Raw genomic sequence first — 15,728 nt, 5'->3', positions numbered from 1 at the left:
TGTCTCAAAAAAAAAAAAAAAAAAAACAACAACAACAACAAAACAAAAACAAAAAAATCTAGCATTTCTTAAAGTTTATTCCAAAAACATTAGTCCCATGAAATGCTCATGGGTTCTGTGATCCAATGAGTTTGGAAAGTGCTAGCTACTAGATTTCCTCTGCTGAAGACTCTCAATGCACATTACCACATTAACGGCTGGAGTAGATGACTCTAGAGCGAATATTCACTGCTTCTCCCCACATCCGTGGAGGAAGTATGGTTCCCTGACCTTTGGTGTTTGGTGTATCCATCCAACTAACTTGCTTTGGCCAATAGAATGTGGGTGGAAGTAACAGCGTGCCAGGTCCCAGTGTGGACCTTAGGCGGTATTACAGGACTTCTGCCCTGAGAAGGATGTGCCCAAACCACCTCTCTAAACTGTTTCAGGGATGAGTGGAACAGATCTGAATTCAACACCTAGCCAGGGGCAGAACTGCTGTATCAGACTGTAGATTTGCATGCAAGAAATAAATGCTTACTCTTGTATGCAGTGGTGTGATTTTTAGGGTGGTTGTTACACAGCAAGAGCTGACCAATACAAACATCCCAAGCAGCCCTGTAATAAACACACTTAGCTTACTCAGCTTTTCATGTCCCCAAACTTATTTGACCATAGAACCTTATTTGTATTTCTAAGCAATTTGGAAAATAGTAATAAAAACAAACTACTTGATAGGGATTATTCTTAGATAAAATTATCAGAATTTTGAAAAGACATATTCTTTGCAATGGGATTTGTTACCTAATCAATAGAGTCATTCGCTTCTTAAATTTCCAGAGAGAATACCAAAAAGGATTTTTGAGATTCGTCATATTATTGTTAATTATCCCTACTACTTTTCCTCTTGGGAGCACCAGCTTAATCTGAGATACTTAGAAAGGTTGGGGACATTACTAGTTTCAACACCCTTTTGACTATTTATCTGCATGTGCCCACACCCACACATCCCTGTAGCCTTAATCTTATGTGCTTTAAATATTTTTCCCTCAAAACCTTGGAACTGCTGATTAGCCAATTCATTTTATGGAACATTTACACCACATAACCTAATTGGCAAAATTAGCCCTCACTGTTATCCCAGTCAGCCAAATCAGGCATCATTCCTATTAAAAGGGGACTGGAAAAAATTACAGAAACAATACTCTGCATTGTTTCGCAATGGGCAGCCTATGCAAACCTATCCTCAAGGTTCAGGGAAGCTGAGAGGTGGAAGAAAGAGGCTGACAGATTTAGTTCCTCAGAAGGAAACATTTAAGATGGGCACAGTGGCTCACACTTGTAATCCCAAAACTTTGGGTGGCTAAGACAGGAAGATTGCTTGAGCCCAGGAGTTCGAAACCAGCCTGGGCAATATGGCGAAACCCCATTTCTACAAAAAAAAAAATTAAAATTAGCCTGGTGTGGTGGCACATGCTTGTAGTCCCAGCTGCTCGGGAGGCTGAGGTGGGCAGATAACTTGTGTCCAGAAGTTCTTGGGCAGCAGTGAGCTATGAATGTGCCACTGCACTCCAGCCTGGGAGACAGAGGGAGACCCTGTCTCAATAAAACAAAGCAAAACAGAAAGAAACATCTAATAGAGCCTCATTAGCAGAAGCCATGAGGTCCCAGGCAGCAGCGAGGGAAGATGGTGGATCCCTGCACCGTTACCCCTAGACCCAGGACTCGTCCACCATAGGGAAGGATTGTGTGGAACGCTTGCAGGGAAAGGCGGGAATGCTATGTGAATCTGCCTCAGGGCAGGATTTGTGCTGAGTACATATTCCTATACAAGGAACCGTAGATAAAATAGATAAAATAGAGGCATTCGCTGAGCTGGGGTGAATCCGAAGTCAGCAGGGCAGATCAGCATCCAAGATGGAGCTGCATCTCTGGGACATAATTACTTCCCAGTCGTCAGTCAAAGACAGACAAATACACACACAGCCTTGCCGTGAATTGGATGCTTGAATGAAATACGGGGCCTCCGTCCATTTTCAATATTTGTTCTTGACGCTCTCTTTGCTTTGCCCAAAGGGAAGGATGGCGTGCAGGAAATGCTGCCCCAAAATACGGTACTTTCGCTTGCTGTGTATTTTAAGCTCAAGGAAACTGAGAAAACAGCAGAAGCGAAGGGCTCTCTGATCTTCCCTCACCCTGTTCTCCCCTGAAGCAAGCTACAGAAATTATTTATTTTTATTTATTTATTTATTGAGATGGAGTCTCACTCCATCACCCAGGCTGGAGTGCAATGACGCAATCTCAGCTCACTGCAACCTCTGCCTCCCGGGTTCAAGTGATTCTCCTGCCTCAACCTCCCAAGTAGCTGGGATTACAGGTGTGCCCCACCACACCTGGCTAATTTTGGTATTTTTAGTAGAGATGGGGTTTCACCAGGTTGGTCAGGTTGGTCTCGGACTCCTGACCTCAGGTGATCCCACCCGCCTCAGCCTCCCGAAGTGCTGGGATTACGGGCGTGAGCTACGGCGCCTGGCCCCTTTCTTTTTCAATTTTTAATTTTTGTAGAGATGGGGTCACACTGCATTGCCAAGGCTGATCTCGAACTCCTGGCCTCAAGCGATCCTCCAGCCTTGGCCTTGTGAAGCGCTGGGATTATAGGTGTGAGCCACCGTGCCCAGCCACACTCGGAAAATCTTGTACTTGCAGATTAATACTGTTAAATATAATCACGTCTTAAAACTTCTCAAGATGAGGAGCTGTTTTTCTCATTTTGCTTAACCAAACATAATTCTACTTTAAAAACAGAAGCATCTCTCTAAGTTTTGTTTTTTCAGATAATTTATTGTTAAATGAAGACATCACAAAGCGAAATGGAGTGGGGCAGGTGTCAAAGGTAAACTGAAAACGTCATGTCTGCCAAACGCTATTCTGGTTTCCTAAGGTTAGAAACAGGAAAAAATGTCAAATGAAAAGGTACTCGCTCAAATTAATTTTTTTAAAAGGTTTGTAATTTGAAAGGAAAACAACTTTTCACTAAAAATATCCTTATTACATGAAAGTCATAATTTAAGACACTGAGAAAAAAGCTTTTTAATTAACAAATAAACAGCATCTCTCAGAGACACTTAGGAATGTTTGTTTTTAATCAGTGGGTCTTAAAAATCACTGCTTCCACCCTGCAAACAAACAGGAATCCACTGTGGATGGCGCCCTCTGACACACCCTGAAGTGTTCCCTTTCTCTCCACAGACTTCCTTTCCTGCAACTTTCAGCAAAGCAGGTTTGGAGAGAAAGAGGATTAGAAAGAACTACAATTGGCTCCCTAGTGAATAACTTAACACAAGAAAACCCAGTTTTCCATTTGCATTACACATTCACAATCGCTCACTGCTACTTACTTCACTGACGTATTTCAGACTCTCTCCACACCTAGCATGATTTGTCTGAACTTAACACAGTCCCTCTAAGACAAAAAAAAAAAAATCTCCTAAGGACGTCTGAGAACACAGCGGTGTTCAAAGGCCACGTCCTCCCACACAGGACCCACGCCTGCCACGCAGCCGTTACTGTTTCCTGAGCTCATCCAAGCAAGCGTCTCCACGGGGCAGAGCAAGGCCTTGAGGATCCCGCTAACATAACTTACAAATTATTGGGAGCCGAGGCGGGTGGATCACAAGGTCAGGCGTTCGAGACCAGCCTGACCAACATGGTGAAACCCGTCTCTACTAAAAATACAAAAATTAGCTGGGCGTGGTGGCGCGCCTGTAATCCCAGCTACTCCGGAGGCTGAGGCAGGAGAATCGCTTGAGCCTGGGAGGTGGAGGTCACAGTGAGCCGAGATGGCGCCATTGCACTCCAGCCTCGGCGACAGAACGAGACTCCATCTCAAAAAAAGAAAAAAAAAAGACATTGACCACTTAAATGACCACAGCATGAAATCAGACAGAAAAATCCATTTTTATCAATAAATGCTGCGTCACTTGCTCTTCCAAACACAGGAAGCATTTTTTGCTCTGCACGTGACTGAGGAGACTGTGGGTCCCCGGGTGCCCCCTCACTGGGTCCCAGCCAAGCTTCAGCCTGGCCAGCTCAGACCACGGGTGGGCGGCAGGCCCTGCCCACAGGGCGTCGGTGCATTGGTTAGGGGCACAGCGGACCGATGCTGTTGTCTGCAGAGGACAACGTGGCTCTCCCGGACTCCAGCGACTGCACACGACGGCGATTATCACTGCACCTGCTGCTGTGGCTCCGGGGCACCACGGAGCTCAGTTCAGCTGTCGGCGCAGATGGAAGCCACCCGCAGAAACCCGGAGCTGCAGCCGAGCTGAGCCCACGGTGCTCGGTGACCCTCAGGCACTTGAAATAATTTGGATGTATTCGAAGGAAATATCTAGTTTGTTCTTTCCAATATTGGAAGAAAAAAGTAAAACCATCAGCCCCTTTCTTTACTCAAACACCGCAGGGATTGGCAGGAGGTCCCAAGAAGGGGTTAGGGGAGGATGGGGTGGCGGGAGGCAGGGCTGCAGCCACCGCACCCTGGTCCACCCCGCTGCTGGGCCGGGTCAGCCGAATTCACACGGTCCTTGGGACCATTTCAGTTGACTGTCACCTGCCCCCATACGGTGGTGTAGGAGGAATGCGCGCCACCACGGCGGCAGGTTTTGACATCATTCCCTACTCTGAATGCACCTTAGCTTGTCTGGGGTCAGGGGATGGGGGCACAGAAGTCCTCGCCTTTTTTTTTTTCCTACCACTTTTTTTTAGAGATGGAGGCTCACTATGTTGCCAGACCGGTCTCGAATTCTTGGGCTCAGATCCTCCTGCCTCAGTTTCCAAGTAGCTGAGACTACAGGCGCCAGCCACCGCGCCCAGCTTCCTTGCTTTTTGAATGAGACCTAAGGCGCTGGCAGAAACCCTCTGCAATTCTGACGCCATCCAAACCCTAAGACTGGGCCAACCCCGGCCCCTCTCATGATGAACCAGGTCATCGCCTGTGTCTGCCTCCTCCAGGTGGCCACAGGTGTCAGTCAGGGCCACTGCTTCCTGTCCTGAGTGTCCGCTCCCCGCGTGGACTCCCAAAACGTGTGTTTTCCAAGCATACTCTTAGAATGCTGTTTCCGTCAAAAAAGGCCCTCCACTCCATTTTGCCTTATGAAAAAATGGGAAAGTATTCTGAAAGTATTCCAAAAGCCCAAAACACCTATCGGAGACTCACGGAAGCCTGCGGAGACGGTCACCAGACACCAAGAGTTCCAGGCATTTTCTCAGAGCCTGTGCTTGGACCTGACCGTCAGGAAGCAATCAGAGCCCAGGCCGCTGCTCCCAAACCAGGCCGCCCATCAGCCTGGCCTTCCCGGAGCAGGTGGCAACACGGAGAACCCTTTTTTTTTTTAAAGGCATCTTAAATTGTGGTTTGGGATTTTTTTTTTTATATATCATGAAAAAAGATTTAGAGAATTACAAGAGTTTAGGTTAACAGGAAACACAAATGGAGGTGGAAATTTAAAAACAAAGGAACGGAACTCAACTCTCCACAGATTGAACCCACACAGGCGTCACCGTTTACTGAATTAGCACCACTTTTGCGCAGTGAAAACACCCGTGGCTGAAATTTCTTAAATCTCACTTTTTCCACGCTCTTCTTCTGACACACTGACCTGAGGGAGAGCTCTCCCCCTCCCTGTCCCAGAGTGCTGCTGCTTTCCTGCCCACAGCAGCAAACCAGGACATAGATTCCCTCTAAAAACAGCTTGAAAATTACAACACAAAGATCTCAGGAATTATGAGATGCAGTGATTTTTTTTTCTCTTCCCCCGTCCGGGCTTGGAGGTATCCCTAGGTTAGACTCCTCTGGGGCTGGAATGACATGAAGGGTAAGGTCACCCAGCCTGGCCAGGGCAGTCGGGGGCGGGACAGCGGGAGAGCCGGTCCCACCCCAGCCCCGCCTGCTGGGTCAGCGTTCATCGGAGAGGTCGTCGCTGCCCAGGAGCTCCGCGGTTTCGAGCTCCACGCTGGACAGGAACCTCCTCAGCGTCTTGCGGCAGTTGTAATCCAGGGTGGTGGTGTAGATGGTCTTGGGGTACTTGGGGTAGACGATGGTGGTGCTGAGGAAGCGCGTGGGCCTGTGGCGTGGCTCGAAACGCACCTCAGCCTTGTAGTTGCGCCACGTGCCATTGGGGATGCAGGTGACCGTCTGGCTGCAGGAGGCCACCGCCAGGCCCAGGGGCAGCTGCACGTCGTCGATGAAGTGCCGCTCGGAGTCGTACTTGACCGAGGAGGTGTACCTGGGCGGGAGACATAAGGCCGCGTGAAGCCGCTCCTCCGAGCCGGGGGCTTGGGGTCCCCACTGTGACCGTGAGTCATTTGTGGGGTGCACACGTAGAAGTGTGGCTGCTCCAGTAAGAAGCAGCACAGGGTCACAGAGTCTATAAAGTACCCACTATGTGCCAGGTACCCGCCTAAGTACTTTACTTACGGGATCCAATTTAATCTCCCCAACAACCCTGAGAGAGGAGACCGAGGTGCAGAGGTGAAGGCCACAGCGCCACTGAGTGTTGGCGCTGGGATTTAAACACAGGGGTGCAGGATTCCAAAGCTGAGCCCACACCACTGTTAGCCACTGCGGGCAGCAGCCCCTGGATCCCGCTCCCACTCGCCCAAGCTTCAGACCTTAGCCACATTACTTCACTCTTCTGAGCCTCCGTTTCCTCTTTTCTTTTTTTTTTTTTTTTTTTTGAGATGGAGTCTCGCTCTGTCACCCAGGCTGGAGTGCAATGGTGCAATCTCGGCTCACTGCAACCTCCGCCTCCCGGGTTCAAGCGATTCTCCTGCCTCAGCCCCCGAGTAGCTGGGGTTACAGGTGTGCACCACCACGCCCAGCTAATTTTTGTATTTTTAGTAGAGATGGGGTTTCACCATGTTGACCAGGCTGGTCTCGAACTCCCAACCTCAGGTGATCCACCTGCCTCAGCCTCCCAAAACGCTGGGATTATAGACATGAACCACTGCACCTGGCTTCTTTTTTTTTTTTTTTTTTAACAACATATCTTTTATTCCTTGTAGAGATGAAGACTTCCTGTGTTGCCCAGGCTGGTCCTAAACTCCTGGGCTCCAGTGATCCTCCTGCCTCAGCCTCCCAGAGTGCTGGGATTACAGGCATGAGCCGCCGCACCCACCCTATCAGCTCTTTAATGAGAGGATAAAGGAACCCAGAAACCTTGAATGCTGGTTCTGAAAGTTTGGCTATACCAAATATTAACACTTTGTTCACCACGGCATTTGGTTTGGGGACCCTCCCTAAACCTACATATCTGGGTATCTGACTTATCAATGAAAGCCAATTATCATCTTGATTTCCATAAGATGAACTGGCATCTATGTTCTTCAGGCACTTAATTTTTTCAAGTCCTTCTTTTAACTTTGGGAGTCAGTTTTCTTTTCTTTTTTTTTCTTTTTTTTTCAGAAACGGAGTCTCGCTTTGTCACCCACTCTGGAGTGGTGCAGTGGGGTGATCTCAGCTCGCCGCAGCCTCCACCTCCTGGGCCCAAGCGATCCTCCCACCTCAGCCTCCTGAGTAGCTAGGACTACAGGCGTGCACCTCCATGCCCAGGTAATTTTTGTATTTTTTGTAGAGACGGGGTTTCACTGTTGTTGCCCAGGCTGGTCTCGAACTCCTGGGCTCCAGCCATCCTCCTGCTTCAGTCCCCCGGAATGCTGGATTCTAGGCGTGAGCCACAGTGCCTGGCCCAGAGTTTTCTTACAGAAGCAAAGCTTTAATGCATTTTACTGAATTCTTATAGCTTCGTAGATACTGAAAAGAGAATGAGCGTCACATATAGACACATCTAACAGCACTGCCTCCAACCAGCCCCTACCCACTGGTCAGGTGAGTAAGAATCAGAATTCTTTTCTGTGAGTGGAATGGAAATTTCATCTCTCCTCCTTAGGCAAGTAGTTAAGAGGCTGGTGGGAGTCATGGCCCCATTTTGTTCAAAATACAAGCTCCACAGGAACAAAAGGCTGAACTGCTCACCTCCCAACTGACGAACCTCGTCTTTGTTCCATGTCAAAGGGGCCTTTGTGTTAATGCAGCAGAAACTCCAGCTATCAAACCACCAGGTATCAGAAGTAAAACTCCTTTCTCTAAAAAGACCTACCTTTACCTGAGCCTTTCAATGCATCTTTGCCCCCAGATAATCCTGGATGAGATAATCCCCAGAGGAAGACCAGCGCTTGCCTAGTGAAATTATACTATGAGACAAGGTTAAAAGACCTCAGAGACGGGGTTGGCAGGTTAGGGAGTAGGGGACAGCAGCTTCTGGGAAGAAGAATTAATATTTGACAAAATTGTAATCCTCTGACGGCCATGATACATGCAGTGCAAAAAGAAAATGCAGAACTTTATACATAACATGATCTCATTTTTATTTTAATTTTAAAAGCATGTCTATATATTTAATTGGTTAGAATGCAGAAACAGAAAGAGGACCCACCAAACTATTAATCACCTTTGTCATACTTTTGCAATTAACTGACTTTTTTATAACAACAAGCATTAGTATCTGGAATAAAAAATAAAAACTGTTAAAAAAAAAAGAATAAAATTGGGGCCTGCTATATTTACCTTACTTCCTTTGGTGGTAAGGGGTCAAACTCCACTCCTTCGCCAAAGGACAGGGGACACAGCCTCAGCGCACAGCCGGGAGTCAGGGGGAGAGACACTGGACTCTTCAAGGACAGAGAAGAATGCAGTTAGAGCTTTTACAGGCAATTTATTTTCTTTTCTTTTCTTTTTTTTTTTTTTTTTTTTTGGAGACGGAGTCTTGCTCTGTTACGCAGGCTGGAGTGCAATGGCGCAATCTCAGCTCACTGCAACCTCTGCCTCCCAGGTTCAAGCAATTCTCCTGCCTCAGCCTCCTGAGTAGCTGGAATTACAGGCATGCGCCACCACACTTGGCCAATTTTTTTTTGTATTTTTAGTAGAGACGGGGTTTCGTCATGTCAGCCAGGCTAGTCTCAAACTCCTGACCTCAGGTGATCTGCCCACCTCAGCCTCCCAAAGTGCTGGGATTACAGGCGTGAGCCACCACGCCCGGCCCCCACAGGCCATTTCTAAGCATTGCCCACAGAAGGCTGTATCTCTGAGCCTCCAGCTGATGGGCCCAACTGGGATCTGTGTCCCCCGTGCTGGGCACACCAGAGAAACGCTGGACAGGTCGCTGAGAGGTCTGGGTTCAAATCCCAGGTTGACCACACCGTGCCGTGTGCCCTCAGAGGAGTCACATCACATGCCCTGTGACCTTATCAGCACAGCAAAGTGGACGCCCCCTTTCACTGCTAAGGTTGTGTGAAAAGCTGCAGAGAGGAAATGAACTCAAGCCAGACTGCCACCTCTCGCCCTGCAGTGAGAAGCCCTGGTGAGCCGAGGCTCACCTCACCCGAATCCTCCATTCTGTGGCGCTCCCTCTGTCACCGTCGCAGCAGCACTCTAGAAAAGGTCAAAACAAAAAATATGCTACCAGGGAATTTTTTGTTTTTTAACTAAAGATTCAATCTGGCCAAGCGCAGTGGCTCACACCTGTAATCCCAGCATTTTGGGAGGTGGAGGTGGGAGGATCCCTTGCGCCCAGGAGTTTGAGACCAGCCTGGACAACGTGTCAAGACCCTATCTCTACAAAAAATACAACAATTAGCTGGGTGTGGTGGTGCACGCCTGTAGTCCCAGCTACTCAGGAGGCTTACGTGGGAGGATCGTTTGAGCCCAGGAGGTTGAGGCTGCAGTGAGCTGAGATCACCACTATACTCCAGTCTGGGTGACAGAGCAACTTTAAAGAAAAACTGTCATTGGTAAGATGGACACCAGGCCGGGCACGGTGGCTCACACCTGTAATCCCAGCACTTTGGGAGGCCAAGGCAGGTGGCTCACCCGAGGTCGGGAGTTCGATACCAGCCTGGCCAACGTGGCGAAACCCCGTCTCTACTAAAAATACAAAAATGAGCCAAGCGTGGTGCTGTGTGCCTGAAGTCCCAGCTACTAGGGAGGCTGAGGCACAAGAATCACTTGAACCCAGGAGACAGAGGTTGCAGTGAGCCGAGATCATGCCACTGCACTCCAGCCTGGGTGGCAGAGTGGGACTCTGTGTCAAAAAAAAAAAACCAGAGAGATGGACACTCAATGTTCTTCCTATCACCCTCCGCTATCCAGAATACTTAGTGAACCAGAGCACAGCAGTACTTCCAGCCCGGCCAATGCATGGGACGTTCTGATTAACCAAGAAGGCTCACTAGAAGGCAGTTACATCCTAGACACGGGGCTAGTTTTCACCCAATTTGCAGGATCAGGGCTTCCGTGTTAAGTGTGCAAAGATAAACATGGTGCAGAGTCTGAACTCGGAAGCCCTTTACGTTCCCTGGTTTACTCGGGATCTATCATTTTCTTTGCCTAATTTGAGAGAAGGATGTACATTTGCGCCAGGGTGTGGAGTTGGCAGCCCCACCTCCACATCTCCCAGGACAGAGAAGGAGGCAAACATTTCTAGAAGGTTGGCTCTGAGACCTTTATCCTGAGACCAGGACAAGGTGTGTCAAGTGGGGGCACGGGGTGGAAATGCGAAAGCCAAAGGGGACCAGAATAGAGACGCAGGGGGCCCTGAGGGTCCAGGTCTTGGACCTGGGTGAGGGTTTACCAAGGCCAGGCTAGAGGAGGGGCGGTGGGTGGGAGCCAAGGTCAGTGAATTGTGTGTGTGTGTGTGTGTGTGTGTGTGTGTGGCAGGGGAGGATACATAAGGTGTGTGTGGTGGGGGAGGGTACATAAGGTGTGTGTGTTGGGGGGGGTACATAAGGTGTGTGCCTTGGGGGGGAGGACACATAAGGTGTGTGCATTGGCTTCTGCAAACAGCCCCCAAATAGTGACAGTGGGCCCTGCTCTGCCCCCCTCTGGCTGCCAGACCCTGCCCAACAGAAGGGGGCACCTCCCAGGTGTCCCCATGAGAAGGTGGGTGATCTCTGAATCCCCCACCGCCTTCTTCCAGGCATCGGCAGGAGCACTCGGTTCTGTCGCCTTCTCTGCTCTTCCATCCTTGCCCACCCGACAGACCCTCCCTGAGCACGGCCCTTGCTCCAGGCTGGGGCTGGGGTGATGTGAGGCAGCAGAGATCCTAACAGACGCATGAACGAAGGGCCACTGGAATGGGGATAGCCGTGGACTCTGGCCCCTGGGAAGCATCAAGGAAGGCCTCCCAGAGAAGGTGACATGAGCTGGGCATTGAGGGGCCAGCAGGACGCCTCCTGGGAGAGGTAAGAGGCCCTGGGCATGCGGGTGGAGGGCGGCAGCAGAAACGCCGGTGTGGTGTATGTGTCCGGCCTGTGGCCAGGGCAGGTGGACGGCGAGGCCAGATGGGGCCGGAGGGAGGGCACTGAAGGCCAAGTTGAAGCCAGCCCCGCCTTGGGTTGGCAATGAGGAAACTGCCCTGATGCCCACCGAGAGGCAGGGTGGGAGGGGCGAGACCACCAGCACCGCCGGGGCTCCCGTGGGGGTCCCTAGGAACCTCTCGTGGGGATCCCCAGGGACAGCAGCGGCCGCCGACTTCACCCGGGAGAGGGGGCTGGAAGTCCCCATCCCGGGGGGCGGGACCGGGCTGCAGACTGCGGGCAGGATGTGGCTTCCCGAGGGTTCTAAGTAAAGGCAGCAAACACCAACATCTGAGCGACTCCCAAGGCAAAAGATTAGGTGGAGTTTTTCTTTAAATGAACATTTTAAAGTAAAGTGAAAGGATTACTCTGTGAAAGTTTCCACCCACCTAAAGGCCTCCCACCCGTCATGTGAGGGACACCGGGTTCCCGGTGTTCAGGCCGCAGGTGGGGAGGGACCTTTCTCTGAAGGTTGAGGAAGGCTCTGGCCCCTTTGCCCTGGGATGGGGATCCCGGGGCACACCCGCTCCCGGGCCCGGCTGGGAGGAGGCGCGCGGCCCCGTGGGAGCCCAAAGCCGCGGGGTGTCGGGTTGGGCCGGGGCGGGCCGGGGTTCCCTCCAGGCGCCCCCCGCGCCCGGCAAAGGCAGGAATGTGGCCGACCCGCAGCCTGGCAGCCCCGGGGCCGCCACCCCGCAGGGAGGAGACGGCGCCTCGCCGCTCCCGGGGCTCCCGCGCCTCCCAGGCGATGACAATTTTCCAGCCACCGGCTCCAGCTGGCCAGGCTCGCGGCGCTCCCGCCCCGGACTCCCGGCGATGGCCGCCCCGTCCCGACACAGCGCGCCCGGGGGGCAGGAGCCGCTGGGGGTCCCGGAGCGGAAACCGCGGCGCTTGGAGGGAAGAAGCCCGCGCGGGGCCACTCACCGGAGCCGCGGGGGTGGCCGCCGCGTCGGGCTCCAGCGCCCCCGGTGCCGGCGCGCGCTCTCCGCCGCCTCCGCCGCCTCCGCCCGCCGCGAGCCCCCAGTGGCTGGGGCTGGGGCTGGGGGGCAGCCCCGAGTCCGGGCTGTCCAGGACGCCGTCGCCCTTCTTCTTCGCGTCCACGAGCTCCGGCACATCCTGCAGGCTCAGCCGGCCCACCATGGCGGCGCGCGAGGGGGGCCCGAGGCACCCGCGCCGGGGTCGCGGGACAGCGAGGGGCGCAGATGCGGGCCGGGGCCGCTGCCCGCCGGGCCGCGCTCCCTCCCTGCCCCGCCGCCCGGGTCTCGCCGCTGCCCGCCCCGGCCTCGGCCCCGGCCCCGCCCCAGGCCCGGCCTCGGCCCCGCCCCCGCCCTCCCGGCCCCGCCCTTCCCCCCGCCCTCCGACCCCGCCCCCGGCTGTGTGCCCCGCCCCCTGGCTCCCGGCCCCGCCCCCCGAGGCCGATCCCCGCGCGCTGGCGGCACCGAGCGCCAAAGGCCCCCCAGCCCGGTCTGGCTCCCAGCGCGCTACAGGTGGACGCGGGGACCAGCTCGCGCCGGGGCCCTGGGGGCTCGTTGACCCCTCGCCCTGTCCCAGCGGGACCCGGGAGGCGCTAACAGCTTCCGACCTGCCGGTCGGGAGAGCCAGACGGAGCAGGATCCCATCCCGCAGAGGCCTGGGGAGCCGGGCGAAGCCAGCGAGCAAACAACTGGAAATTATTAATAGTTAATGCGCTTCGTATGGCCGCAGCCGCCTGTTGGCCCAGGAAGGCGGGCTCTGGCGCTCCTGCCGGTCCCGGAGGAAAGGCTTGTCCTCGGGGGCTCCGCAGGCGCGGGTCACCCCGATGCTCAGCTGGACAGGCTGTGACCACACAGGACACGCAGGGCAGAGACCTTCCGCGGCTGGCGCAGACTCGTGCACAAGCGCAGCAGGTTGACCGCGGGCTGCCTCTAGGGCCACCGGCCGCCCGGTGGGGGCCACAGCTTTTCCCTCACCGGGGCTAACCGCTCTGCCCACCCCACCCCCAGGAGAATCCCTTCTGAAAAACAGACAGCACCTCTCCCCACCCCTTCGGTTTGACAACGAAGCCTTATCCTGAGTGGGAACTCGTCTCCGTAGCTGCGGGGTGTAGGACTGGGCTGTTTCTCACGGGTCTCCGAGGTCAGCAGAAAGTGCAGAGTCCCCACTCCACCAGCGGCCCTCCCCTGGGGGTACTGATGGGTATTCAGCCGAGGGCCTGGAGCTGGAGCCTCACCCAGACCTACAGGACAGCTCAGAAGAGGAGTCACACCCTGGACGTCCCTGGCTGAGACAGTGGCAGCCCAGTGCACATCCTTGTAAAGACAAAGGATATTTGTCCTGCTTGGGCCAGACCTGTTAAACTCAGAAACTCAGAGCAGGTAGATCTTAGAAACCCACTGAACAAGTTCCGTCCTCTTACCTCCCTTACCTGTCACTTTCATGTAAGGAAAAAGAGAGGGATTTCACCTGCCCCAAGTCACACAGCTGATCCGAGACAGCTTGCTGCAAACAGAAGGTGGGCATGATCCCTCCACCGAAGGTAAAACCTGGCACACGCCTGTGTGCTGGGAGGTGGTTCATTCATTCAGGGTCTGCAGGAAGAGATTGCAAAATCCACAGTGCACAGTCCTGGCAAAACGGTATTGCAAGTGTTACCGGGAAGGGGTCCGGATCCAGACCCCCAGAGAGGATTCTTGGATCTTGCGCAAGAAAGAATTCAGGGCGAGTCCATACAGTGAAAGCAAGTTTATTAGGAAAGTAAAGGAACAAAAGAATGCCTACTCCTTACGGCAGCTCCGAGGGCTGCTGGTTGCCCATTTTAATGGTTATTTCTTGAGGATATGCTAAACAAGGGGTGGGCTATTCATGCCTCCCGTTTTTAGACCATACAGGGTAACTTCCCGACGTTGCCATGGCATTTGTAAACTCTCACGGCGCTGGTGGGAGTGTAGCAGTGAGGACCACCAGAGGTCACTCTCGTGACCATCTTGGTTTTGGTGGGTTTCCGCGGGTTTCTTTACTGCGGCCTGTTTTATCAGCAAATCTTTTATTACCTGTATCTTGTGCCGACCTCCTATCTCATCCTGTGACTTAGAATGCCTTCACCATCTGGGAATGCAGCCCAATAGGTCTCAGCCTCATTTTACCCAGCTCCTATTGAAGACGGAGTCACTCGGGTTCACAGGCCTCTGATGCAGGGACACAGCTGTACCTCCTACCCCTTTGGATCCCACCATCTGCACAGCCCAGGTGGCATCGGAGGAGGAGTCTCAGTGCTTTCTGGGGTTGTAGGAAGACAGTTTGTTGGCAGTGGGAAGCCTGGACTCACTGGAGGGAATTTGCCAGCCAAGCATGAAAGCCTGGTTAGATTGGGAAAGGTGTCTGGGAAGATGGTGGTCCTGAGGTTGTCCTCTGGGTTCTGGAAGCCAGATCTACTTAAAGGACTTGCCAAGGTGCCACCCTGGCACTGAGGAGAGGTTCCTGTCACCCAGTGTGGCCACCTTCTTTTGCTTTTTTTTTTTTTTGAGACCCAGTCTCCCTCTGTCGCCCAGGCTGGAGTGCAGTGGCGCGATCTCGGCTCACTGCAAGCTCCACCTCCCGGGTTCACGTCATTCTCCTGCCTCAGCCTCCCAAGTAGCTGGGATTACAGCACCCGCCACCATGCCCGGCTAATTTTTTGTGTTTTTAGTGGAGACAGGGTTTCACTGTGTTAGCCAGGAGGGTTTCAATCTCCTGACATCGTGATCCGCCTGCCTCAGCCTCCCAAAGTGCTGGGATTACAGGCATGAGCCACCACCTTTTTTTTTTTTTTTTTTTTAGACAGAGTCTCACTCTGTCACCCAGGCTGGAGTGCAGTGGTACGATCTTGGCTCACTGTAACCTCCGCCTCCTTCAATCTGGGTTGAACTCCTGGGTTCAAGTGATTCTTCTGCCTCAGCCTCCCCAGTAGCTGTGACTACAGGGTGTACGACCCCACCTGGCTATTTTGTATTTTTTGTAGAGACGAGGTTTTGCCATGTTGGCCAAGCTGGTCTCGAACTCCTGACCTCAAGCGATCCACCCTCCTTGGTCTCCCAAAGTGCTGGGATTACAGGAGTGAGCCACTGCACCCAGCCCTCCTCCTTTACAGATTTACAGATACGCTCAGCACTGACATAAGAAATCAGAGGGGCTTAGAGAGAATCCAGCCCCGCCCGGGACTGACACTGATGGAGAAGCTGAGGTGGAGACCCCAGTCCCATATGCAGACTCCCCCAAACCGTTCAGCTGCCACCCCACCAACAAGCTGCACCAAACACTGACGCCCCCCATGGCTCCCAGAGTTCTGTTCAGCCAGTCAATTACGCTGAGGAGCAGGCCAGGCGTGG

General features: G+C 53.0%; 1 protein-coding gene across 1 annotated transcript; it reads right to left on the bottom strand.

Annotated features, from left to right (window-relative positions):
• Positions 1 to 2,799: 2,799 nt before the first annotated feature.
• RFLNB (refilin B) lies at positions 2,800 to 12,640 on the bottom strand. The gene is made up of 3 exons (XM_030800214.1): positions 12,310 to 12,640; positions 8,603 to 8,706; positions 2,800 to 6,263 (listed from the first exon to the last, which is right to left on the bottom strand). The coding sequence occupies exons 1-3, from the start codon at positions 12,523 to 12,525 to the stop codon at positions 5,933 to 5,935; spliced, it is 651 nt and encodes a 216-aa protein (XP_030656074.1). The 5' UTR covers positions 12,526 to 12,640; the 3' UTR covers positions 2,800 to 5,932.
• Between the last annotated feature and the right edge of the window lie 3,088 nt (positions 12,641 to 15,728).

Source organism: Nomascus leucogenys, chromosome 19 (genome assembly GCF_006542625.1).
Source record: "Nomascus leucogenys isolate Asia chromosome 19, Asia_NLE_v1, whole genome shotgun sequence".
Taxonomy (NCBI): domain Eukaryota; kingdom Metazoa; phylum Chordata; class Mammalia; order Primates; family Hylobatidae; genus Nomascus; species Nomascus leucogenys.
The sequence above is the reverse complement of the archived record's forward strand: the minus strand, read 5'-3'. Positions and strand labels throughout refer to the sequence as shown.